Here is a 26,533-nt window from a genome sequence, read left to right as displayed (position 1 = left end):
TGACTGTGACTCTGGCTGAATGTGATTCTGACTGTGACTCCGGCTGAATGTGATTCTGACTGTGACTCCGGCTGAATGTGATTCTGACGTTGAAACAAACAAGCAGTGTGACTGAAAGTTTATTATCAGAAGGTATATATATAACCATAAACTCTGAAAACAACTGTCTTATAACAATAAACATACAGTAAATACAGTGCCTTTGGAAAGTATTCAGACCCCTTGACTTTTTACACATTTTGGTACATTACAGCCTTATTCTATCATGGATTAAATTAGAAAAAATCCTCAGCAATCTTCACACAATACCCCATAATGAAAAGGTGAAGTATATTAAACCTTAAAAACAGAAATACCTTATTTACATAAGTATTCAGACCCTTTGCTATGAGACTTGAAACTGAGCTCAGGTGCATCCTGTTTCCATTGATCATCTTTGAGATGTTTCTACAACTTGATTGGAGTCCACCTGTGGTAAATTCAATTTATTGGACATGAAAATCACACACCTGTCTATATAAGGTCCCACAGTTGACAGTGCATGTCAGAGCAAAAACCAAGCCATGAGGTCAAAGGAATTGTCCGTAGTGCGCCGAGACATGATTGTGTCGAGGCACAGATCAGGGGAAGGGTACCAAAATATTTCTGCAGCATTGAATGTCCCCAAGAACACAGTGGCCTCCGTCATTCTTAAATGGAAGAAGTTTGGAAGACTCTTCCTAGAGCTGGCCACCCGGCCAAACTAAGCAATCGGGGGAGAAGTGCCTTGGTCAGGGAGGTGACCAAGAAACCGATGGTCACCCTGACAGAGCTCCAGAGTTCCTCTGTGGAGATGGGAGAACCTTCCAGAAGGACAACCATCTCTGCAGCACTCCACCAATGAGGCCTTTATGGTAGAGTGGCCAGATGGAAGCCACTCCTAAATAAAAGGCCATGACAGCCCGCTTGGAGTTTGCCAAAAGACACCTACAGACTCTCAGACCAAGAGAAACAAGATTCTCTGGTCTGATGAAACTAAGGTTGAACTCTTTGGCATGACTGCTAAGTGTCAAGTCTGGAGGAAACCTTGCGCCATCCCTACGGTGAAGCATGGTGCTGGCAGAATCATGCTGTAGAGATGTTTTTCAGCGGCAGGGACTGGGAGACTAGTCAAGATCGAGGCAAAGATTAACAGAAAAAAGTACAGAGAGATCCTTGATGAAAACCTGCTCCAGAGTTCTCAGGACATCAGACTGGGGTGAAGGTTCACCTACCAACAGGACAACGACCTACTGTAATCACACAGCCAAGACAACGCAGGAGTGGCTTCGGGACAAGTCTCTGAATGTCCTTGAGAGGCCCAGCCAGAGCCAGGACTTAAACCTGATCGAACATTTCTGGAGAGACCTGAAAATAGCTGCGCAGCGACGCTCTCCATCCAACCTGACAGAACTTGAGAGGATCTGCAGAGAAGAATGTGAGAAACTCCTCGAAAACAGGTGTGCCAAGCTCGTAGTGTCATACCCAAGAAGACTCAAGGCTGTAACCGCTGCCAAAGGTGCTTCATCAAAGTACTGAGTAAAGTCAAGGGGTCTGAATACTTCCCGAAGGCACTGTAATCCATAATGCAGATAAAGTTCCTTTAGTGACATAATTAAGTACGAAATTGTAATTTAATAAACACATAAATAGATAACATCACTGCTACTAACCACACAGACGCTGGTAAAGATAGATAGTCTCCCATAGTGAGAGTAAGTCTAAATTCATCAGAATATAACTGACACAAAGCCAGCATCATGGCCTACTCCTCTGTTCTGATAACAGTTTAAACTTCTACCTTTCCTTTATTTAAAGTTTCTCAGCAAATTACAATCACAAAATGGATTTTGTGCTCCCATGTACATAAAGCCAATCTCTGAAATGTGTGGGGGAGTATCAAATTAATAAAGCCCAGTCCAATTGAACTGTGACAGATTGACTTATTCACTCAATTCAAGTAGACTGAGAGAAAGTCACTTCTCTCCACATTATACCTAATTCATCAATCTAATTGTCTCTTTCCTGTAGTCAAATGACGAAATCCCCCTCTAGTGACCTCATGGGTGGAATGTTATTCATATTTTTCATAATTTCATAATTAATAAACACGAACATAATTTCAACGCAGAAAAAAACAGTTTCTATGTCAAACGGTTTTGTTATATTTCAGTCTTCTGTGATGTATATAAAGTGTAATATTCGGATGAAAACTCAAAATGTAATACATCTCTGACATGGTACAGGTGTCTTCTTTTTTTAAAGCCCATAACCATGTGTGTGAGGTGGTGTATACTTTAGTTTCAAAGTAGATTTGTTGAAGAGAACCAAGAAACACTGTGACTCTAATTTAGCCCACTGCAGTAAAAGGTTAAGCCAGAAAGAGAACCACTTGAGGCTGTGACCATATGACTTAAGTAAGAGGTAGAGGCATGTGTTCTTAATATCCCAAATGTGTACTGATCTCTATATTGACTCATTGATAAATCATGATAAATCATTATTATTACAACGCATTGATAACTTTCCAATTTGTATCCCATACTGTAGTATCAACACCACTAACATGTCACACCTGATGTTCTCAGATATCGACCACATATACAGAGGAAAGGAGAAAGGTCCAGGAGCATGTCTACCCCAGGAAGACATTGCCATAGAAGCCCACCCCATCCTGCTGCTTCTCCCCAGCCTGGTCTATCTGCTCAGGGAAGTGGGCCCCCACACACACGTTCACAGCCTCCCGCAGATCAACAGGAAGTGACCTAATCTTCTTCTCATACTCCGCCAGGGCCTCCTGATTGAGCTGCAGATAGGTGGAGGTGAGAGGTCAGAGAGAGAAGGAGAGAGGAAGAGGTGAGAGTTGAAAATGCCTCTATTTGCACTGTATAATTATCCTTTATAGATGTTATCCACAGGGCAAGGTGGATTCATCCATGTCATTCATTTTGGACACATGGTCAACTGGAAAATCTACTGTGTAATCTATACGTTCATCAAACATCAATATCGGAACTATACTGTATCTGACACAAGTTAGATTTAATCAAATGTGTGATTAGTCTACCAGTAGGCTTATAGGACCTGTTCTGTGCATGCTGAAGACAGTATACATCATGCATCATTACATGTGTTACGTCATTTACATATTGGATGTTGATTGGCCTGGATGGACATTCTCTTAAAATAACATTTATGACAACCGCCACTTTATACCCATGTATGCATACGGATACGTGTGGACAGGTGTGTATGTGCATGTACATGTGCATTTGCATGTGTGTGTGCCAGACCTGGGTTCAAATACATGTGTATTTGATTATTTGTTATTTAAATACTTACTTTCTGTGTATTTTTGTATTTTCTAATTATGTGTCCCAAGTCAATTACTTATATTGGAAGTATTTTTTCTAATAATTTCCTATAAATAGCCTACTATTTGAAAATGTTTTCAAATACTTGGTCAATATATTATTTCAAATACTCCTAGGACCTAGGTTCCAATGCATGGGACCATTTGTTTGTATTTGAAAATACTCTGTGTAATTGAGTATTTTCAAAAAGATGCCAATGCTTTCAAAGTGTATTTCCAAATACATTCCAATATTCAACTGCTTGTATTTTCAACCCCCAAAATATCAATACTTACTTCAAAATATATGTGAAAGTCATTTAAGTCATTGAAATAGTATTTGAACCCAGGTGAGGTGTGTGTGTGCGTGTGTGTGTGTGTGTGTGTGTGTGTGTGTGTGTGTGTGTGTGTGTGTGTGTGTGTGTGTGTGGGTGTGTTTATTTGTTTACAGTACCTGATTGGCCATGCCTTTGATCTCATCCAGTGTGGCCGTTTGTCTCTTCACGAGAGCATCCTGCTGAGGACTGCTGTCTGTGGACTAGAAGAGTACAGTACCAACATGTCAATGAGAGCAGAGGCTTTGTATGGCTGTGTGTGTGTGCGCCGAGAAAGCGTAAAAGCTTGAAGGACAGGAAGAGTATGAGAGAGAGACACAGAGAGAGAGATGAGGAGAGAGAGACAGTGTGAGGTATCTTGTACAGTAAACCCAGGGGGATCCAACCTGAGAGATCAATACTGTTGGGTCACAACAGATTGGACCAATTCCATCAAGTGCTCTTTACGCTGTGAAACATTAGCTACAAGCTGGGTTGACCAAAGACGTTATCACATCATAACCCCTCTCAGAGACTCATGAAAGAGACAAAAAATATGCTTTTAAACCCTCCTTCGTTGAGGTGTTCAGATCAACCTGGTTGAACTGGTGTGAAAGGAGCAGAGTAGAAGTGATGTGCTTGTGAACAGTTGGGATGACTCCTGATGAGCCAACATGGTAAACAGCTGAGAAGAGCAACACCACCTCTCTCTCAGTGAGTCATCTCTCCACTCTACATGTGCTCCGTCCTCTCTCTGAGGTGAGTGAGTGCTCTGCTCCTCACTCAACTCAATGCGTGTGTGTGTGTGTTCTTTTTTTGTGTGAGAGAGCAAGAGAGCACATGCACGTGGGAGTGTGTGTAAACAGAGAGGGTGGTCATGTTAATGAATCCGACACTTTTGTGTACGGTACACTTCTGTAAAAGCTCTTTAGCTCAGTGTAACCATAGTTACTCTCCCAGTCTACCACAGTAGATGGACAAATGAGAATGAAAACCATGTGAATTTCTCTATATGGATGTGGAAAGTACTGCATCAATTACAGAGACACGTGTACATCCAGGTGTTGCCATTAAAGCATAGACCTGAGACATCTATAATAGCCGGTTCTATTTTATTTCAAAAGGAATGTACTTGCCACTGTATCAGTCTTTGCAGACTCCTCAGCCAGGTCCACGCTCATTGCCCTTTTCAGCCTAAGTATAGAGAAATATATATATTATGTTACCATTAAACTATGTAGTCTAGGTCTATGACAAAGTTGTTCCAACTCAGAACACAGCAGCACTCTGCCACGTGGAAGCAATTTAGCTTTCCGACCAACATTTAAAGCTCTGTATACTCTGCATATTTCAAATACTCCTAGGACCTAGGTTCCAATGCATGGGCCATTTGTTTGAGATATCAGCTGATGTACGAAGGGCTATATAAATACATTTGATTTGATTTGATATGAAAAGGTTTGGCATGGGCCCTCAAATCCACAAATAGTTATACAGCTGCACCCTTGAGAGCATCTTGACTGGCTGCATCACTGCTTGGTATGGCAACGGCACCTTCCTCAATCGCATGACGCTACAGAGAATGGTGCGGACTGCCCAGCACATCACTGGGTCTGAGCTCCCTGCAATTCAGGACCTCTATACCAGGCGGTGTGAAAGGAAGGCACGGGAAAATCATTAAAGTTTCCAGCCACCAAAGCCATTGACTGCTCTCTCTGCTTCCACATGGCAAGCGGTACCGTTGCATCAAGTCTGACACCAACAGGCTCCTGATCAGCTTCTATCCCAAATCCAAAACACTGCTAAGTAGCTTACAGAATCGCTACACGGATTATCTGAGTTGACCCTTGTATTTTATTTACATTTTTGCACTGTCTCTAAAGGACTCTACACACTCACTCACAATGGCACTCCAACACACACATATCATGCAGACATTTATACTGACTCTATACCACAGGGGGCTGCTGAGGACAGGAAGTCTCATAATAATGTCTGGAACAGAGTAAATGGAATGGCATCAAACACCTGGAAACCATGGAAACCATGTGTTTGATGTATTTGATAACATTCCACTGATTCCGCTCCAGCCACTACCACAAGCCCGTCCTCCCCAATTAAGGTGCTACCAACCCCCTGTGCTCTACACACATGCACACACTCACATACAGTGCCTTGCGAAAGTATTCGGCCCCCTTGAACTTTGCGACCTTTTGCCACATTTCAGGCTTCAAACATAAAGATATAAAACTGTATTTTTTTGTGAAGAATCAACAACAAGTGGGACACAGTCATGAAGTGGAACGTCATTTATTGGATATTTCAAACTTTTTTAACGAATCAAAAACTGAAAAATTGGGCGTGCAAAATTATTCAGCCCCTTTACTTTCAGTGCAGCAAACTCTCTCCAGAAGTTCAGCGAGGATGTCTGAATGATCCAATGTTGACCTAAATGACTAATGATGATAAATACAATTCACCTGTGTGTAATCAAGTCTCCGTATAAATGCACCTGCTCTGTGATAGTCTCAGAGGTCCGTTAAAAGCGCAGAGAGCATCAGGAAGAACAAGGAACACACCAGGCAGGTCCGAGATACTGTTGTGAAGAAGTTTAAAGCCGGATTTGGATACAAAAAGATTTCCCAAGCTTTAAACATCCCAAGGAGCACTGTGCAAGCGATAATATTGAAATGGAAGGAGTATCAGACCACTGCAAATCTACCAAGACCTGGCCGTCCCTCTAAACTTTCAGCTCATACAAGGAGAAGACTGATCAGAGATGCAGCCAAGAGGCCCATGATCACTCTGGATGAACTGCAGAGATCTACAGCTGAGGTGGGAGACTGTCCATAGGACAACAATCAGTCGTATATTGCACAAATCTGGCATTTATGGAAGAGTGGCAAGAAGAAAGCAATTTCTTAAAGATATCCATAAAAAGTGTCGTTTAAAGTTTGCCACAAGCCACCTGGGAGACACACCAAACATGTGGAAGAAGGTGCTCTGGTCAGATGAAACCAAAATTGAACTTTTTGGCAACAATGCAAAACGTTATGTTTGGCGTAAAAGCAACACAGCTGAACACACCATCCCCACTGTCAAACATGGTGGTGGCAGCATCATGGTTTGGGCCTGCTTTTCTTCAGCAGGGACAGGGAAGATGGTTAAAATTGATGGGAAGATGGATGGAGCCAAATACAGGACCATTCTGGAAGAAAACCTGATGGAGTCTGCAAAAGACCTGAGACTGGGACGGAGATTTGTCTTCCAACAAGACAATGATCCAAAACATAAAGCAAAATCTACAATGGAATGGTTCAAAAATAAACATATCCAGGTGTTAGAATGGCCAAGTCAAAGTGCAGACCTGAATCCAATCGAGAATCTGTGGAAAGAACTGAAAACTGCTGTTCACAAATGCTCTCCATCCAACCTCACTGAGCTCGAGCTGTTTTGCAAGGAGGAATGGGAAATAATTTCAGTCTCTCGATGTGCAAAACTGATAGAGACATACCCCAAGCGACTTACAGCTGTAATCGCAGAAAAAGGTGGCGCTACAAAGTATTAACTTAAGGGGGCTGAATAATTTTGCACGCCCAATTTTTCCGTTTTTGATTTGTTAAAAAAGTTTGAAATATCCAATAAATGCCGTTCCACTTCATGATTGTGTCCCACTTGTTGTTGATTCTTCACAAAAAAATACAGTTTTATATCTTTATGTTTGAAGCCTGAAATGTGGCAAAAGGTCGCAAAGTTCAAGGGGGCCGAATACTTTCGCAAGGCACTGTACAATCATAATTTACCCTGCTGCTACTCTGTTGATCATATATCCTGATGCCTAGTCACCTTACCCCTATACATATCTTACCCTAGCACCACCTATCCCTGCACATTGTAAATATGGTACTGGAACCCTGTAAATAGCTTCTTACTTTCTTGAGTTCTTCTTATTTCTTATTTTTTTTATTATTGTGCGTTTTTGTTTTACCTTATGTTATTTTTATGTTATGGATTACTGCATTGTTGGGTTTTGAGTTAGCAAGAAAGGCATTTCACTGTGCTTGTGCACGTGACATTAACACTTGAACCCTGTACTGTTTGTACTGTACATCGAACAATGACAGAATCAATGAGTCAAATGAGCGCCCTTTAATGTGATTCCATTAGCACACATTCAGCTCACCTTGCCTTGTCTGAACCTGAGCGCTTTGACATCCCTTTCTTCTTTGCCTCCTTCGATTCACTTGGGGAGGAAACAGAGAGCGCACATCACTGGGTGTGATTTTAAGGCCATTCAAGTGAAAGCCTCACTCAGCCCATTACATGAAAACTCCCACTCAATAAAGCGTCTTATGCAGCCGGGCTGTGTGACCATGTTCCAGTTCATATTTTCTAAGTGAAAAAGGGTCAATAAAGTAGTCCAGTGTCTGTTTGATGAGTTAAAACAGAGGCTTTCTTATCCCTCATACTGCTGTTTGATCACCTGGTGGCTAATGGCAGGCATTAGATAACCATCTGCCAGCTGGGGAAACTGGATAACACTCACACACACTCTCTTTTCTCACACACACACACACACACACACACATAGGCACAGTCTCTCTGTCTCTCATACACACATACTGTACGCAAAAACCCACACACTTTAGACCAGCATAAACCGCCTGAGGTCCCTGAATAACCTGGTCCCCGAGGTCTCTGAATAGCCTGGTCCCTGAGATCCCCAAATAACCTGGTCCCCGAAGTCCCTGAATAGCCTGGTCCCTGAGATCCCCAAATAACCTGGTCCCCGAGGTCCCTGAATAGCCAGGTCCCTGAGATCCCCAAATAACCTGGTCCCCAAGTCCCTGAATAGCCTGGTCCCTGAGATCCCCAAATAACCTGTTCCCTGAGGTCCCTGAATAACCTGGTCCCCAAGGTCCCTGAATAACCTGGTCCCCAAGGTCCCTGAATAACCTGGTCCCTGAGGTCCATGAATAACCTGTTCCCTGAGGTCCCTGAATAACCTGCAAGGATGGCTGAATCATTTATTACTTCAGTTATTTTCTTTGCAAAAGGTCAAATACTTTCCCTGTCTAACACACACATGCAAGCACATGCTTTACACACACACACACACACACACACACACACACACACACACACACACACACACACACACACACACACACACACACACACACACACACACAGGCGCACATACACGTAACTGCCTAAATAAAGGAAACACCAACATCAAGTGTCTTAATAGGGCATTGGGCCACCATGAGCCTCCAGGACAGCTTCAATTTGTCTTGGCATAGATTCTACAAGTGTCTGGAACTCTATTGGAGGGATGTGACACCATTCTTCCACAAGAAATTCCATAATTTGGTGTTTTGTTGATGGGGGTGGAAAACGCTGTCTCAGACACCGCTCCAGAATCTCCCATAAGTGTTCAATTGGGTTGAGATCTGGTGACTGAGAAACACACACACACCCTTTAAACACCCTATGCTCCTTGAGACACCTCTTTCATGGTCACTGAGATTACTTCTAGCCATGGAGGCCAAAATATTGGGGAACTGGGCATTGTTACACATGACCCGAAACATGATGGGATGTTCATCGCTTAATTAACTCAGGAACCACACCTGTGTGGAAGCACCTGCTTTCAATATATGTTGTATTCCTAATTTACTCAAGTGTTTCCTTTATTTTGCCAGTTAGCTGTACAAGTTCCTTATATTTGCTATATATCTAGAGATCCTGAATTTAGGAAGGCAGAAGGCTACTGTGATGTGTCTGTTGGCCCACCTCGCCAGAGTGTTGAGTTCACTGATGTGTCTCTCTGTGGCCATCTCCAACAGTTTGGCTAATCGCTGTCACACAGGAAACAGGATGTGTCAGTAACAATGTGGCAGCTCTACCAACAGCAAAACAGACCTAGTTGAAGTTACCCCTGAAATGTATTAGAGATCTGATAAACAGCATGCAGTATATGCTGTTAAACTTCAGACATAAATAAACTACTGTAACACAACTTTTGCCATGCATTTCCATGCACTCTGAATGAATGTGATTCTGACTGTGACTCCAGCTGAATGTGATTCTGACTGTGACTCCAGCTGAATGTGATTCTGACTGTGACTCCGGCTGAATGTGATTCTGACTGTGACTCCAGCTGAATGTGATTCTAACTGTGACTCCGGCTGAATGTGATTCTGACTGTGACTCCGGCTGAATGTGATTCTGACTGTGACTCCGGCTGAATGTGATTCTGACTGTGACTCCGGCTGAATGTGATTCTGACTGTGACTCCGGCTGAATGTGATTCTGACTGTGACTCCGGCTGAATGTGATTCTGACTGTGACTCCGGCTGAATGTGATTCTGACTGTGACTCTGGCTGAATGTGATTCTGACTGTGACTCGGGCTGAATGTGATTCTGACTGTGACTCCGGCTGAATGTGATTCTGACTGTGACTCTGGCTGAATGTGATTCTGACTGTGACTCTGGCTGAATGTGATTCTGACTGTGACTCTGGCTGAATGTGATTCTGACTGTGACTTTGGCTGAATTTGATTCTGACTGTGACTCTGGCTGAATGTGATTCTGACTGTGACTTTGGCTGAATGTGATTCTGACTGTGACTCTGGCTGAATGTGATTCTGACTGTGACTCTGGCTGAATGTGATTCTGACTGTGACTCTGGCTGAATGTGATTCTGACTGTGACTTTGGCTGAATGTGATTCTGACTGTGACTCTGGCTGAGACCTGACTACGAGATGCTACTGTCACACACTCGATTGGCCTTCCGGGCCAGGGGAGTCTATTCCCTGGGTGGTGAGGTCACAACCTGATTGACCTCTATCTGATGCAGATCCAGAGCTTATGCTAAGAGCACCCAAGAGCACCTGGCTGTGATGGATAATCAATACTGTGCTTACATGCCTGGCTCCCAGCCATCAGCTGAAGGCCGGAAGTGAGATTCACTCTGAGGTTAGTTAGGTGCATGGTGGTGGGGATTAAACATAATCTTACCTCAACTACTTATCCAGTACATAGATTAAATGTAAAAAGAAAGACATCCTTGAATAAGAGTGTACAGTATGTTTATGCAAATAACTATCAATAATATCCTTAATATCAAACCGACTCTGGCAGGTAGAGTTGGTCTGTACTTTACTGTACCTCAGTGGCATGCTGCTCCTTCCTCTTCTTCAGCTGATCACACTGCTCCACCCACAGAGCTTTGAGCTCCACCTGCAGCCTCTCCTTCTGCTCCATCACCCTCTCCACCCTGGGGCCGGGCTCTGCCGTTTCACCCCCTACCCTGGGGGACACAGTCAAAACGTCAGGGACCAGGCACTGGACATGAAATGACACTAGACGCTACAATTGAGTCTGTCTGCTGACCCCTGTAATACCCAGGGGTCTACCAGGGGCTCTACCAAGGAGCTCTACCACGGGGCTCTACCAAGGAGCTCTACCAGGGGGCTCTGCACATCACTGCCTCACATGGAGGTCTGTTACTTCATCCCAGCAGTATGGCTAATCGCTGTTTTTTATTATCATGCTTTGTCATGTAGTATTTTATTGTGTTTTGTACTGATGTTTGTGTTTGTATTGTGCAAGGATCATTCAAAGAAGAGACTTGGTCTCAATATGACACCATGTTAAAATAATAAATCAAGTACGATTGTAGGGCCAGGGGTTTTTTTTTCCTGATAATGTGACCTGACCAGGGCCCCAAGTTTAACTGGTCAGGATACGAGGACAGGAAACACTGCTGTCCCTAGTATCAATAATGTGGTTGGCACTTTGACAGTGCATAATCATGGCTTTTCCAAGAAAGGTTACTGGGTAAGTCTCCCGAGTGGCACAGCGGTCTAAGGCACTGCATCTCAATGTCACTACAGTCCCTGGTTCAAATCCAGGCTGTATCACAACCGGCCCAGGGTCGTCTGGATTTGGCCGGGGTAGGCCATAATAGTAAATAACAATTTTTTCTTAACTGACCTGCCTAGTTAAATAAAACATGTTTTTATGTCTTTGCAAGTTAAAAACATATATTCATAGAGGATATCATTATCCCTCCATTAATTGCTCCACCAAAAAAACATTAAATAAAGAATATTCAAAATCTCCCTGAAAGGAATTATTATTGGTCTAAATACAATTATTGTTAATTAAACTGGCCAACAGAAAAGCAACTTGATTACATTTGGTGTGTCTGCCACCACCACCTAGTGGATCAGAGGGGAATAAGATGAACACAAGGCTAAAAGAAAATACAAAAAAGACTGTATTCCATTACTCTTTTTTCTTCATGGAGTTCTTCTTCTTGAGGGCTTTGAAGGTGTCGCTGTATTTCTGGATCAACTCCTCCCCTTTCTTCTGGAACTTCTTCTCCAGCTCCTTCATGTCTTTCTCCTGTCTCTTGGTGACCTTCAGGAAACTCTTGTGCTGTAGTAGCTCCTCACATGGAACTGTGGATGGCTCTAAAAGGGGAGACGAGGAAAGGGGACAATATGGTTGGAGGTTGTCAGATTTTACACGGCTCCTATTTTTTCGGATATACAGCACCAGTCAAAAGTTTGGACTCACCTACTCATGTTTTTTCTTTATTGTTACAATTTTCTACGTTGTAGAATAATGCTGAAGACATCAAAACTATGAAATAACACATATGGAAGTATCGTGTAGTAACCAAAAAATATATTTTACATTTGAGATTCTTCAAAGTAGCCGAGCTTTGACTTGATGACAGGCTTGCACACTTTTGGCATTCTCTCAACCAGCTTCATGAGGTAGTCACCTGGAATGCATTTCAATTAACAGGCGTGCGTTGTTAAAAGTTAATTTGTGGAATTTCTTTCCTTCTTAATGCGTTTGAGCCAATCAGTTGTGTTGTAACAAGGTAGGGGTGGTATACAGAATATAACCCTATTTGGCAAAAGACAGTCCATATTATGGCAAGAACGGCTTAAATAAGCAAAAAGAAATGACAGTCCATCATTACTTTAAGACATGAAGGTCAGTCAATATGGAACATTTCAAGTGCAATCGCAAAAACCATCAAGTGCTATGGTGAAACTGGATCTCATGAGGACCGCCACAGGAAAGGAAGACCCAGAGTTATCTCTGCTTTTATTTTTATTTAACCTTTAACTAGGCATGTCAGTTAAGAACAAATTCTTATTTATTCTTATGCAGAGGATGAGTTCATTAGTTACGAGCCTCAGAAATTGGAGCCCAAATAAATGTTTCACAGAGTTCAAGTAACAGACACATCTCAACATCAACTGTTCAGAGGAGACCGCGAGAATCAAGTCTTCATGGTCGAATTGCTGCAAAGAAACCACTACTGAAGGACAACAATAATAAGAAGAGACTTGCTTGGGCCAAGAAACACAAGCAATGGACATTAGACAGAGTGAAGGAAAAGCAGCCAACAAGTGCTCAGCATATGTGGGAACTCCTTCAAGACTATTGGAAAAGCATTCAAGGTGAAGCTGTTTGAGAGAATGCCAAGAGTGTGCAAACCTGTCATTAAGGCAAAGGGTGGCTAGTTTCAGGAATCTAAAATCTAAAATATATTTTGATTTGTTTAACACTATTTTGCTTACTACATGATTCCATATGTGTTCATTCATAGTTTTGATGTCTTAAGTATTATTCTACAAGGTAGAAAATAGTCAAAATAAAGAAAAACCCTTGAATGTGTAGGTGTGTCCAAACTTTTGACTGGTACTGTATGCATGTAATTGTTTTAAGTATATTCTGGACATAGAAGAGTCACTGGTGTTACCTTCATTGTCATCTGGAGGAGTGGAGTCCTCAGGTGCAGGATCGGATGAGCTGGGCTCAGATGGAGGGACAGGAGCTATAGCAGGGTCGGCAACAGGAGTGGACTCAACATCTGGATCAGGGGTAGGGACGACATTGGAGTTAACATCTAGAGTGGAGTCAACATTTGAGGTGGGGTCGACGTTACTGTTGGGGTCTGTACAGGTAGTAGAGTCAACCTTAGGGTCAGGGGTCAACTCTGTGGCTAGGGCAGCCTCTGGGTCCACATCAGGGGTGTTAGGGAGGGCCTCAGGCTCTGTAACGTGCTCTACACTCTGGATGGGGCCAACAACAGATGGCTGAATGATTGGAACAGGTTCAGCCTCCACACTGATGGTGTTTGCGGGAGACGGTGAGTCCATGTTGGGTTCAGGCTCTGGAGGGGCCTCTTCAGGAGTAGGCGGAGTATCCTGGGTACCAGTGGTAGTATCAGCTTCCTCCACTGGAGAGGGAGCTTTAGTCTCAGGCTCTAGTGAAACAGCATTGGCAAAGAGCTCAGTGAACTACAAAACAACATTACTTTTCACACACTTTGCACTCAAACTCTAGTGAATAGATAACTTGGCCCTACTAACAGGAAACAGCCTCCTTTACCTCTTTTTGTATATGTAGCCTTCTCTCCAACAGTCGGTATTACGTTAACAAGGGGCATCTCGTATGGGGAGATGTAGTCTGCTGATGACTTCGGGAACAGAACACAAGAGCATCAGTCCCATAAGAAAGTCTTTATAAAACCACAAATCCCTTTTCAGTGCTTAAGCCATTTTCAGTAAGCATCTCACTATGGACATATTTTGTTGTAAAAGGACGAGGACCTTGCGAGTGAAACACGTCATTTTCACGTGGATCAATGAGTTCTGTCTTGGAATTGATTTACCTCTGTCGTCTTTGTTGTCTTCTCAGAATTTTTTGTTGGGTTGAATAAGGCATCTGTAAAATCTGGGACAGAACAAGACAATACTGAACAAATTACACAACGTTATAGTCCTGTTTCATAATCAGTCACTCAGTGCAAAATAATAATTTACTCTTAAAACACCATCTATAGGCTTAAATCTTACCTGCCCAAATTAGGCATAAGCATGCAAATTAAAATGATTTTGTGCGTTTTCTGGAAATAGGAACTGAAAGTAACTGTACTGTACCTGCAAAAGCAGCAGGGATGTAGTCCTTGACCTCGATGTACACAAAGAGAGCTGGCAGAGTGAGCGGCATGTTGCTCTCACTGCGAAGACAGATGTGCTGGAAGCCTGCAGAGCACAAACCCCATGAATCAATCAGACAAACGCAGAAGCTTTCTGGTGCAAGGTCTACTTCAATCAGCCTCATGCTCTGGAATTCTGGGTAGAAGTGAAATTTGAAACCCAGGTAGAAATAGGTAACTATTTACATGAAATTGCTCTTATATCTGTGTAGTAAATCTGTAATCACTTAACACTGTAACAACACCATGTTCATACTGTGTTTTCACTAGAGTAATGACAGTGTTACTACACATAGGAGAAAGGTTATGTAACATGTTATCAAACAGACCTGACTGAAGGGCCTCGATGGGGATGATCCTGTGGCCCAGAAACTTCCCTCCCTCCTCGTGAACCACGACCCTGAGAGAGGCCATGTCAGGCAGCAGGATCTGTCCACACAACAACACGCTTGACCCTTCTGACATGCATTCGACAAGGCAAATTTGTTTGCTTATAAAAAATAATAACTGAACGAATTGAATGAATATACCTTCTCAAAAACAAAGGGTTCTTCATTCCAAACTGGGTTAATGGTGTTCGGTGTGGTTGACCACCTGGTCCGGTACTTCTTCTTGGGGTCTCCTGGCAACCCAATGATCTCCACCTCTACGCCTGTCTTCACACTCTTGTCTGACAGGAACTGGCCTGAGTATATCTGAAGGGAATTATGATAATGGATATACAGTGTACTGTACATTATAACCTTTAGAAACACATGTAGGCCAAGAGTAAATAAGGAAGAAAATACAGCTGACAGCAGGCCTGTACACATATCACAAAACAGACAGGCATATTTTGCCAAGACACAGAGAGAGAGAGACACAGAGACACACATAGAGAGAGAGAGAGAGAGAGAGAGCGAGAGAGAGAGAGAGAGAGAGAGACACAGAGACACACAGAGACACACACAGAGAGAGAGAGAGAGAGAGAGAGAGAGAGAGAGAGAGAGAGAGAGAGAGAGAGAGCCTAAGGACATCAAAACAAGTGGGAGGAAATTAGCCCCGAGCTGCAAACAACCAGCTGAAGCAGTTCTCCCAAAGTAAATCCATGAATAATGATCCAGAATGCAGTTTGATAATGACCATCACAGTCGTATAATTACATTATAACTCACACATTTTAGTCCTATCATTTTAAAATTAACTGTCTAAATGCCTGCAACCAAGGCCTAAAGCAAGAATAGTGAATAGAGGTCTGCTGCTCTCTCTGTGAGGTTGGCGTAAACGTGCCTTGATGGTCAGTGTGTTGGCCACAATGGTGTCGATCCTTTCACAATAGGGGTCAAACTTCTTGTCACTACGGCGGAGGAGGTCATGCTTGAGGAGGTAGCCTGTCCTCCCGTTGAATTCAAATAGAGACATGTTGTGCTGCATTGGGAAATCTGGGGGAAAAAACAACATTTTCAGAACATTTCACAATTTCAAAACATGTTAATTCATTACTGCATTATAACACAAATGTGAGATAGATCTGTATTTTTATGGCATGTGCAGTAGACCATTGTCCAACTCAAAACAGTACAACACTGACCTCCAGTGGTGGATATAAGAAATGCTACTCAATCTCCGACTCAAGATTACAATTTCAGGAAACAAACTCTGCAAGTGTGCCTTATCATGACAACAACAATAATGGGAACAATCAGAAGTTGTCACACCAGTTTTTCAGCCGTAAACTAATACCAATCCCAGACAGCTGATATAGCTTAACCCATTGTTTGGTAGTTGAGCGCCACCATCTGGCATCCAGCGTTCCAGAAGGGCTGAGGGCTGTAGTTGGAAGAGTCCATTCTGGTTCCTTTAGGGTAAATCCTACTCATCTGCCTCTTGTTGTATCTGGGTTGTCATACTAAGGAAGTTTGCATTCACAAATGTGACAGAAAGTTATTTGAGAGTAATTCAATCAGAGCTAAATAAACAGTTGTCAAAGGATACTCCACAAACTCCACTGCAGTCTTGGAGATCATACTTTCCCCTTTGGTCTCTACAAAAGATGAGATGAGGTAGCTCTTGTTTTTCTCTGTCCACAGGAGAATGAGAGTGATCAAGCAGAATATTAGTTTCCATTAGCAACAACAACTAGATAAACAGTAATATGACATTTACTTTGTGTAAAAATGTATATCATATAACGTTATTATTTTAAAACTGCTCCTTCTTATTTTTTGTAGAGGGACAAGTTACCCTCATCTAACCCCTGCCCCAAATTAGCATCAACAAATCACAACTTACTTCGGGAGTTATCAAAGGAGATGAATTTGGTGGGTTGGATGTAGTTGACAATGGCAGACATCTCCTCATACGCTGTCACTTCCTGTCCCGCTGTACCCTATAGGAGGATAGACAGGAAGTTATCTCCTGTCTGAAACATCTACTGACCTAGAAAGAGGCTTAGAAACACCATCTTGCCATACCTCGTCCGAGTTCTTCATCTTCTCCTCATCCTGGTCTTCATCCTCCTGCTGTTCTTCATGATCATCAGTCATCTCCCCGGTCAGGGTCACCTCCTCCCCGGTCATGGTCATCTCCCCTTCTGGACATAAGACACATACAGCCTCAATATTTACTACAACAATGTGGCTGCAACATTATCTGGAGGATTAATACAGTACAATCACCATACAATGTCATTTGGTTTGTGCCCTGTATTACACACCAGTCACACACTGGTCCTCAGGGTTAGTAGGGCCTGTCTGGTTGGGCTCCTGGCCAGCGCTAGCTGTGACTATGGGCTGCTCTGACTCTTCTGTCTTCTTGGGGCAGGCCTGGCTGGGCTTCCCATGGCTGCCCTTCTTGTTCTTGATAAGGATCTTCCCCATGAGCTCTGCTGGGCTGGGGATCTGCAGACCTGGCTTCATCTGCTCATGGGAGAAAACACACTTCAGGGAAGGAGGCCAGGCACACACGCACACACACTCAGGTGGCAACACACATACAGTGTACTTGTGCTCTGTTCAGGGAAGGTCAATATTGGTTAGCTTAACACATAAATCAGTTTAGAAGGCTACAGAGGCTGATAAGAGTCAACTGTAGTAGTAATGTGTAACAGGAAAAGGTGGTGAGGGTGAAGGTTCGGTCTTTAAATTTATGTACGTTTAAACTGAGGATATAGACCGTATATATACAGTACCAGTTAAAAGTTTGGACAAACCTACTCATTCAAGGGTTTGTTTTGTTTGTACTATTTTCTAATAATATAATAATAGTGAAAACATCAAAACTATGAAATAATACATATGGAATCAAGTAGTAACCAGAAAAGTATTAAACAAATCAAAATATATTTTATATTTGGGATTCTTCAAAGCAGCCAACCATTGCCTTGATGACAGGTTTGCACACTCTTGGCAATTTCTCAACCAGCTTCAAGAATTTGTCACCTGGAATGCATTTGAAATAACAGATGTGCCTTGTTAAATGTTCATTTGTGGAATTTCTTTCCTTCTTAATGCCTTTGAGCCAATCAGTTGTGTTGTGACAAGGTAGGGGTGGTATACAGAAGATAGCCCTATTTGGTAAAAGACCAAGTCCATATTATGGCAAGAACAGCTCAAATAAGCAAAGAGAAACAACAGTCCATCATTACTTTAAGACATGAAGGTCAGTCAATCCAGAAAATGTCAAAAACATTGAACGTTTCTTCAAGTGCAGTCGCAAAAACCATCAAGCGCTATGATGAAACTGGCTCTCATGAGGACCTCCACAGGAAAGGATGACCCAGAATTACCTCTACTGAAGAGGATAAGTTCATTAGAGCTACCAGCCTCAGAAATTGAAGCCCAAATAAATGCCTCACAAAGTTCAAGTAACAGACACTTCTCAACATCAACTGTTCAGAAGGGACTGTGAGAATCAGGCCATCATGGTCAAATTGCAAAGAAGCCACTAATAAAGGACACCAATAAGAAGAGACTTTGGTTTCAACCACTTTGTCTTTGTGAGTGTAGGTGAACGGATGATCTCCGCATGTATGCTTCCCACCGTGAAGCATGGAGGAGGAGGTGTGATGGTGTGGGGGTGCTTTGCTGGTGACACTGTCAATGGTTTATTTAGAATTCAAGGCACACTTAACCAGCATGGCTACCACAGCATTCTGAAGCGATACACCATCCCATCTGGTTTGCCCATAGTGGGGCTATCATTTGTTTTTCAACAGGACAATGACCTAACACACCTCCAGCCTGTGTAAAGGCTAATTGACCAAGAAGGAGAGTGATGGAATGCTGCATCAGATGACCTGGCCTCCACAATCACCCGACCTCAACCCAGTTGAGATGGTTTGAGATGAGTTGGAATGCAGAGTGAAGGAAGAGCAGCCCAAAAGGGCTCAGCATATGTGGGAACTCCAACAAGACTGTTAGAAAAGCATTCCAGGTGAAGCTGGTTGAGAGAATGCCAATAGTGTGCAAAGCTGTCATAAAGGCAAAGGGTGGCTACTTTGAAGAATCTCAATTATAAAATATTTTTAGATTTGTTTAACACTTTTTTCTTTCTACATGATTCCATATGTGTTATCTATGTCTTCACTATTGTGGTCACAAGTGTATTTTTTACACCATTTTCTCCTCGCGTTAGGTCTCTTGGCTCATCTCTGCAAGAGTTTGAGTCATGCATCCTCTGAAACATGGCCCGCCTACTTCTTATCACACTGCTCGCTTAACCCGGATGTCAGCAGCACCAACGTGTCAGAGGAAACACTGCTCGCTTAACCCGGATGTCAGCCGCACCAATGTGTCAGAGGAAACACTGCTCGCTTAATCTGGATGTCAGCCGCACCAACGTGTCAGAGGAAACACTGATCGCTTAATCTGGATGTCAGCAGCACCAATGTGTCAGAGGAAACACTGCTCGCTTAATCCGGATGTCAGCAGCACCAATGTGTCAGAGGAAACACTGTTCGCTTAATCCGGATGTCAGCAGCACCAATGTGTCAGAGGAAACACTGATCGATTGACGACTGGAGTCAGCTTGCAGGCGACCAGTCCTGTCAAAAGTAGTCGCTAGAGCATGATGAGCCAAGGAAAGCCCCACCGGCCAAACTCTCCCTTACTCCGAACAGCGCTGGGCCAATTGTGCGCTGTCCTATAGGGCTCCTGGACCGAACGCCAGGTTATGGTGGCGCCTCCACACACCATGTGAACTTCTTATGTTTAACAGATGAAAATGAATATGGCTTGTCCATGAATGGATATGACTGAGACAAATGGACATGTTTGTTCCTAATAGACAGTCCCACTCACAGGGTACTTGTCCAGAGGATCCATTAGCAGCATATCTCCAAATATGGTCTTACAGTAGTTAGCCATTTTCTCCTGCTGCTTCACCCTGGAAAAACATAACATACAGCTTCAATGATAATCCATTATTGTCTACATGCAGGTTACAGGATCAATCATATGATATAAATAGTCACATGATATTAAGAACCCAAAGAAATGTTTGTGATGGTAGGGGCACTGAACGCTAAACTTGCATGTTTTTAATTTGAAAAGAGGAGTGAAATGCATTGTCTTACGAGTCCACATGGTTCTCAAAGGAGAGGATGACGGGGTACTGTGACGTCTTGAAGGCGCTTTCCGCGATGGCCTCAATCACATCCTGTCACACAGACAAACACACAGACAGACCGATCTGGACTCTGGGACATACTAAGTAGACACACAGCATGACTGGCAGTATCAACACAACTCTATCAGACCCAGCTAAACGAGCTGGAGGCAGGCCAAACATCATCAAGGCTGGAGGAAATCCGTGTTTGACAGTAAACTATGCTGAGGCGTTTGGTTTGGTCTGTGTGCCAGTTAGAGTGGAGCTCTGGGTGCCCTTAAATGGCAGTGTTGAGTGAGGGGCCCAGGGGACGTATGGTGTGGTGTGCTAAGGCTGCCGTGCTGCACGCGGGCTCCAGTGCCCAGGCCCATCATGACACTCTGCGCTGTGTCTCTATTGACACCTGCTGGCAGAGCCACAAAGAAAGCTGTCACTGTGAGACGTAAAGCAGGGGCCACTTCCTGGGGCACTGCTACAGTAGGTGCTTGGGTCTGGACTACCGTCGCGTAACAGTAACAGTCAGGGCCCGGCATTAGTGACACTATCTCTGTTGTCTGTGAGTCTTAATGAATCAGGGCTGTGTAAATGGGGACTGCAACAGTGGTCACAATGGGTCAATGGTGTACATTTAGTTAGATGCTTTGTCTTTGGTTGGCACGCATCATATTGGATCAGTAGGATTGAGGCTAAGGCTAGAATCCCCCAAAAACAGGTTGTATATTCCTTTCAAAATGTATGAATATTTGGTTTTACAGCACTATTGCACTGTCCAGCACTGAGAGATGAGGGCTGACTGACACCTGACCTTGAACAGAATCTCAGTTGTCATGGTGAAGCCGTGGGTGATAATAGGCTCCTCATCCGGTGGTTTTCCCTTCCAGCAATCCAGCTCCAGGCAGCGGCAGCCGGCCAGCAGACACTGGCGGTACATCTCTGGAGACGACACGCCGGAAAACTGACCAGCTGTGGAGGGATCACAACATTTTTGGGGGTCATTTTCCACTTTAGAGACACTCAAAGACGCATTAAAACCACAGTCTATAAGATTTTCGGTCATTTCAATTAAGGAAATAACCAGAAACGATTGTCAAAGATCATTCAGCCATTGTCTTTCTACTGCTTCTACTAATAGCTCTGGGCTCACAGTTTCTGATAAGAAAAATAGGCATTCCCATTTGCATTGCTCTGAGTAGCCTTTTACAACCTTGTGTACCATAGCTTTGTTGAAATGTGTGATAGTTTAAAGACTGTTCCCATCTCACCCGTCAGGTATGTGTTATGGGAAGACTTGATGAGGTAGTGGGGCAAAGGTTGGCTCATGTCCTGACACTTGGCCAGCTTGTCCAATATGACCACAGATGTCTCAGGCCCCATCAAGTAGAACAGCAGACCTTCCGGAGAAATCTGACCTGTAGAATAAGATACCTGTGCATTATAACAGTGTTACACATCTCTCTTCTATAAAACACTAGATTTAGAATACAGTAACGATTGGGAATAGAGTGTAGTCAATGATGAAGATTGGCTAATGCAGTAGTAATGTGATGATTTAGGCTTCTATGTTAGTTCTACTGTCCTGACCTTTAGTAATCAAACTGTATATATGTGTCTCTTACCTCTGTTGGAGTTGGAGGAGCAGGGTTCGTACTTCTCAATAAGGGCCTTCACCTGGTCAGGTCTGAAGCGGGGGAATAGCTCTTCATTGAGGCGGGAGTCACGCTGCTTTTCGTTGACGAACTTGGCCAGGCTCTCCTTGGTCATGTAGGGCTTAGCCTTGGCAGAGCTGGAGGGACAATCAGCCATGACATTCCCATCAACAGCATCTTACATCAGCCAGGGCCCAGACAAACCCTGAGCCAGGGAACTAATGCATGAGCTGGACACTCGACCGACCAACCATTGAGGAGAACATGATGACAATTACACCTGGCATCACCTCATGCCTGTATTCTCCAATTGGTAAGTATGAATGTTACTTACTAGGATGTGAAGATCTCATAGATCTCAGGCCGGGGACAAAGACTCATCAGGAAGAGCTTGAAAGCAGCTTCAGTGAAGACGTCCGGCTTCATAGTGTCACCCTGAGAGAACACACAACAGCCTGTCACATTATGACACTTTACTGAAAATAATTTATGATACACCTTTAAAAAGGATTACGATAAGTACTTGGACTACATAGGTGCAGACCCCAGAATTGTGACTGTTGAAAAACACCGGGGTTTCTCTCTGACCTTTCCTTTGGGGAGGTGTGCTGAAGCTAGAGCTCCCTCCACCCTCTTCTTATCAGCTGGAAACATCTTGTAAATACTGAGGATGGAAATAAAGACAGCTAATGAGAGGCTTGAATGTAGTTTAAATTGACTGAATCTGTTCAACTGTTGTTGTACACTCGTAGAAAAAAGGTTTCCAAAAGGGTTCTTCAGCTGTCCCCATAGGAGAACACTTTTTGGTTCCAGGTAGAACCCTCCATGTAGAACCCTCCTATGGGGACAGCCAAAGAACCCTTTCAGGTTTTAGATAGTGCAGATGTTAAACCAATTCGACATGACATTGTCTGTGACTCACTTTTTGACAGGGATCTTGCCATCCTTATTGGTCTGAAGGGAGATGCGGACATACCTAGGATGGAGAGGTTTATCAAAAAAAAAATATTATAATTTACTGGCTAACAACATAGAGAGAGACCGGTCCATGTCCACTCACATTTTCTCCATGAAGACTTGTCTGCAAGCGTTGTTCCTCGATGGGTTGTAAGCAATGGACAGGATATCAGCAGCCCAGTTCTACAACATCACACCATAGCTGCATGAAATAGCTGTCTGGATTTACGACATGTCCTGATAATATTGTTTTATTTGTGACCACTAGGGGGCACGGAACTGATCTGTGCTTCAGGAAGAGAGAGTCACGCATGTTGACTGTCTATCAATTGTTATTTTAATTAGAGTTTATTAAAACCGGATATTGTAGTCGTAAACTCAAAAAGAGGGCTAGGACAGAGGCTGCTTTGTGGTGGAAATGAAGGCTTATATATTAGTGGTTGACCTGAGGATAGAGCTGCAGAGCCAGTATGGAATCAGGCAACGAATATCACTTAAACAAATGTTGGTGGTAAGGTGATGCTGATAGGTATGTAAACATCGAGAGTAAATTTGCCTATCTCATTATGTTTAATTTATATATATATATATATATATATATATATATATATGTATGACACTTAATGATTGAAGTTATTTTACATGCAGTACGGGCAGTATGAGCTCTGGTTATGTCATGTTGCTGTAAAGAAGATGGAACGAAGTAAGGATTATTAATGTGCATTACCTGTGTCACTTTCTCCTTGTAAGCAAAGAAGTTGTGGTAAGTCAAATTCACCATGTCAGGGCCTGTGACAACAGTCAGGGTTTTGACTAGATGGTCGCTGTTTGGAAAATCCAGGTTGAACACATTCCTGACTTTAGGGTGCTGTTGATGAGAACGGACAGACATTTGTAAAAACCTAAATTCCAGTGACCACAAGTAATTGTTCCTTTGTACCTATGTTATCGCAATGTCTGTTTGGAGAGAGGGAAATGAGCCCTGCTGCACCCTAGTGTCTGTTTTCCATACACAGGACGCCTGGGAGCTCAAGCTGGACCAGGCAAATCAGTGCATGCAAACTCCCGACCAGAGCTGAGAAACATGAGAGCAGCAGCTCAGCAGAGGAACTGGGAAGTTACTATGTCCTCAACTACTACAGTACCAACAGATCAATGATGCTACAGCATTTGTTTTGATACAGTATCCATGGCTTATAGAAGAGCAACTGCTCTCCTTGACGGCAACACATAAGACAGACTGCATAGATAGATGGCACACCAGCTATGGGGATGATGTTGTTTATCCCCCAGGGAATAGCTGTGACCTACCCCAGTAGTAGGGAGTAATGGCTGCATACTGAAACTCTCTATGGAGACAGCTCAGTGTGGGAGAAAGCAGTGGGAGAAATTCAAACTGTCAAACTCAATCATATCTCTACAGCTTGATCTGCAGCACAGAAATCACACAGCTGGGCTCTCGCTTTGGCTGCAATCACATCACTAACACTGTGTGTGTCTGGGTGTGTGTGTGCACTGGCATTGTGTTTATTGCTGATTTTGCAATGCAAATTCCCCCCTCAATTATACAACACACTTCAGAATGCATGCAGAGGTTTTTACAGACAAACAGATAGAGAATGGTTGTATTGAGTGGATCACGCAGCAGTGAAAGCATTATAGCTCTTACGTAATGGTACTCACTTTAGGAAGTTTTGCATATTTTCCTGATCTGGTATCTCTGATGTTTGCAACATCCAGGAACTCTGTCTCCTAGGAATGGGGAATTATAAAATTAAAACCCACTGAGTGTACAAAACATTGAGGAAACCTTCCAATTATTGAGTTACACCCCCCCCCCCCCCACCCCACCTTTTCCCTCAGACTAGCGTCAATCTGTCGGGGCATGTTGACTCCAATGCTTCCCACAGTTGTGTCAAGTTGGTTGGATGTCCATTAGGTGGTGGACCATTCTTGATACACACAGGAAACTGTTGAACGTTAAAAACCCAGCAGTGTTGCAGTTCTTGACACAAACCGGTGCACCTGGCACCTACTATCATACCCCGTTCAAAGGCTCTTAAATCTTTTGTCTCGCCCATTCACCCTTCTGAATGGCACACATACACGTCTCAATTCTCTCAACGCTTAAAAATCCTCCACTACATCTACACTAAGTGGATTTAACAAGTGACATCAATAAGGATCATAGCTTTCACCTGGATTCGCCTGGTCAGTCTGTGGTTAAAAGAGCAGGTGTTCCTAATGTTTTGTACACTCAGTGTGAAGTAGAACCCACTGCATACTGAGAAAACAAATTATATCTTTCTATGATAAAACAATGATTATTTTATGATTGCATCAAGAGATAGGCTTCACCCATATTCAACTGTAATATGCTTTTCTATTACTTGCATGAATACTCTGTATGGAAGCTCCCACACTGTAAGCACACGTGTGTGTTTAAGCCTCGGTGGGCATCAGAATGTACTGCAGACCAGAAGGTGCCGAGAGAGAGGAGAGAGGAGAGAGAGAGAGAGGGAAAGAAAGAAAGAAAGAAAGAAAGAAAGAAAGAGCAAAAGAGAGAGAGAGAGAGAGAGAGAGAGAGACAGAGACAGAGACAGAGACAGAGAGAGAGAGAGAGAGAGAGAGAGAGAGAGAGAGAGAGAGAGAGAGAGAGAGAGAGAGAGAGAGAGAGAGAGAGAGAGAGAGAGAGAGAGAGAGAGAGAGAGAGAAGAGAAGCCCAATGAGCATTGTTCTGAATTCATCTTTGCAGCGGAGCAGGCTGGTAAAACCCACATCAGCTTCAATCAATACAATCCACAAGGCTGCTGGGACTGTGAGGCGCAATGCAACGCTCTAAACCATTCCTCAGCTAAATGTAATTCACTGTTAACATACAGTACATTGTGGTTACAGCGGTTGAGGCTCTAAGTCATCCCACAGCCTGACGGACCCCATTCTAGAGCTGTGGAGCCTGAGGCAGCCAGAACACATTTCATATGGCCTGGATTTAACACATAAGGACCTAAACTGCTCAACTAAGCAACCAGGCAGATTATATAAGGGGGCAATATTTACTCACTGTAACCCAATTATTTGGCAGTAATTATCTCATTGTGCAATGTCACTTCTGTTACCTTACCTTGCTTTGGTTAGTCCAGTAGAGGTAGTAGCCCTTAGGGTCCATTTTCATGGTGACAGGCACAGTCTTGGTTGACTCCTGATTGAGGAGAAATATATTTTGAGTTATTGCAAACCTTATCACAGAATTTATACTTGGCCCAGCTAGTTTTGTGACAGAGCTATAGCTCAGGGTCTTGAGGACAGACAACTTGTATTATTTATAGAGGCAACCCTGGAAATTGTAATGGATGTTTTACATCAATGGAGTCTTTGTAAATGCAATGTATTTTGGAGAGATCTTTCTGTGATTCTCATTCAAAGTGAACTAATGAACTTGTTTTCAATAGAAGATTTTCTCCAGGAATTTACTTTCAAGAGTAGCCAACTCACCTCTGACCATTTGGTAAACCTGTCTCCTTTGACCAAGTAGAGTTTGACCTCTGGTGGCTCCAGGGTATACCGTCTCTTGTCCATTGTGTTGGTCCCTCTATTGTCTCCTCTCCTGTTGTGTGTGACTG

The 26,533-nt window shown here is 43.2% G+C and overlaps 1 protein-coding gene across 1 annotated transcript; it reads right to left on the bottom strand.

The window, feature by feature from the left end:
• Positions 1 to 110: 110 nt before the first annotated feature.
• LOC110505469 (phospholipase C, beta 2) lies at positions 111 to 26,533 on the bottom strand. The gene is made up of 32 exons (XM_090219308.1): positions 26,406 to 26,533; positions 26,035 to 26,112; positions 24,594 to 24,662; positions 23,638 to 23,778; positions 23,014 to 23,093; positions 22,876 to 22,929; positions 22,542 to 22,617; positions 22,288 to 22,388; positions 21,924 to 22,090; positions 21,570 to 21,716; positions 21,113 to 21,270; positions 20,276 to 20,358; positions 20,001 to 20,085; positions 17,417 to 17,618; positions 17,175 to 17,293; positions 16,993 to 17,089; positions 16,696 to 16,780; positions 16,472 to 16,596; positions 15,991 to 16,142; positions 15,252 to 15,416; positions 15,051 to 15,150; positions 14,663 to 14,767; positions 14,395 to 14,456; positions 14,089 to 14,199; positions 13,480 to 14,020; positions 11,986 to 12,169; positions 10,860 to 11,001; positions 9,481 to 9,545; positions 7,868 to 7,927; positions 4,821 to 4,878; positions 3,825 to 3,908; positions 111 to 2,824 (listed from the first exon to the last, which is right to left on the bottom strand). The coding sequence occupies exons 1-32, from the start codon at positions 26,487 to 26,489 to the stop codon at positions 2,654 to 2,656; spliced, it is 3,951 nt and encodes a 1,316-aa protein (XP_090075434.1). The 5' UTR covers positions 26,490 to 26,533; the 3' UTR covers positions 111 to 2,653.

This window comes from Oncorhynchus mykiss, chromosome 25 (genome assembly GCF_057628025.1).
Source record: "Oncorhynchus mykiss isolate SJ-2025 chromosome 25, ASM5762802v1, whole genome shotgun sequence".
Classification (NCBI taxonomy): domain Eukaryota; kingdom Metazoa; phylum Chordata; class Actinopteri; order Salmoniformes; family Salmonidae; genus Oncorhynchus; species Oncorhynchus mykiss.
The sequence above is the reverse complement of the archived record's forward strand: the minus strand, read 5'-3'. Positions and strand labels throughout refer to the sequence as shown.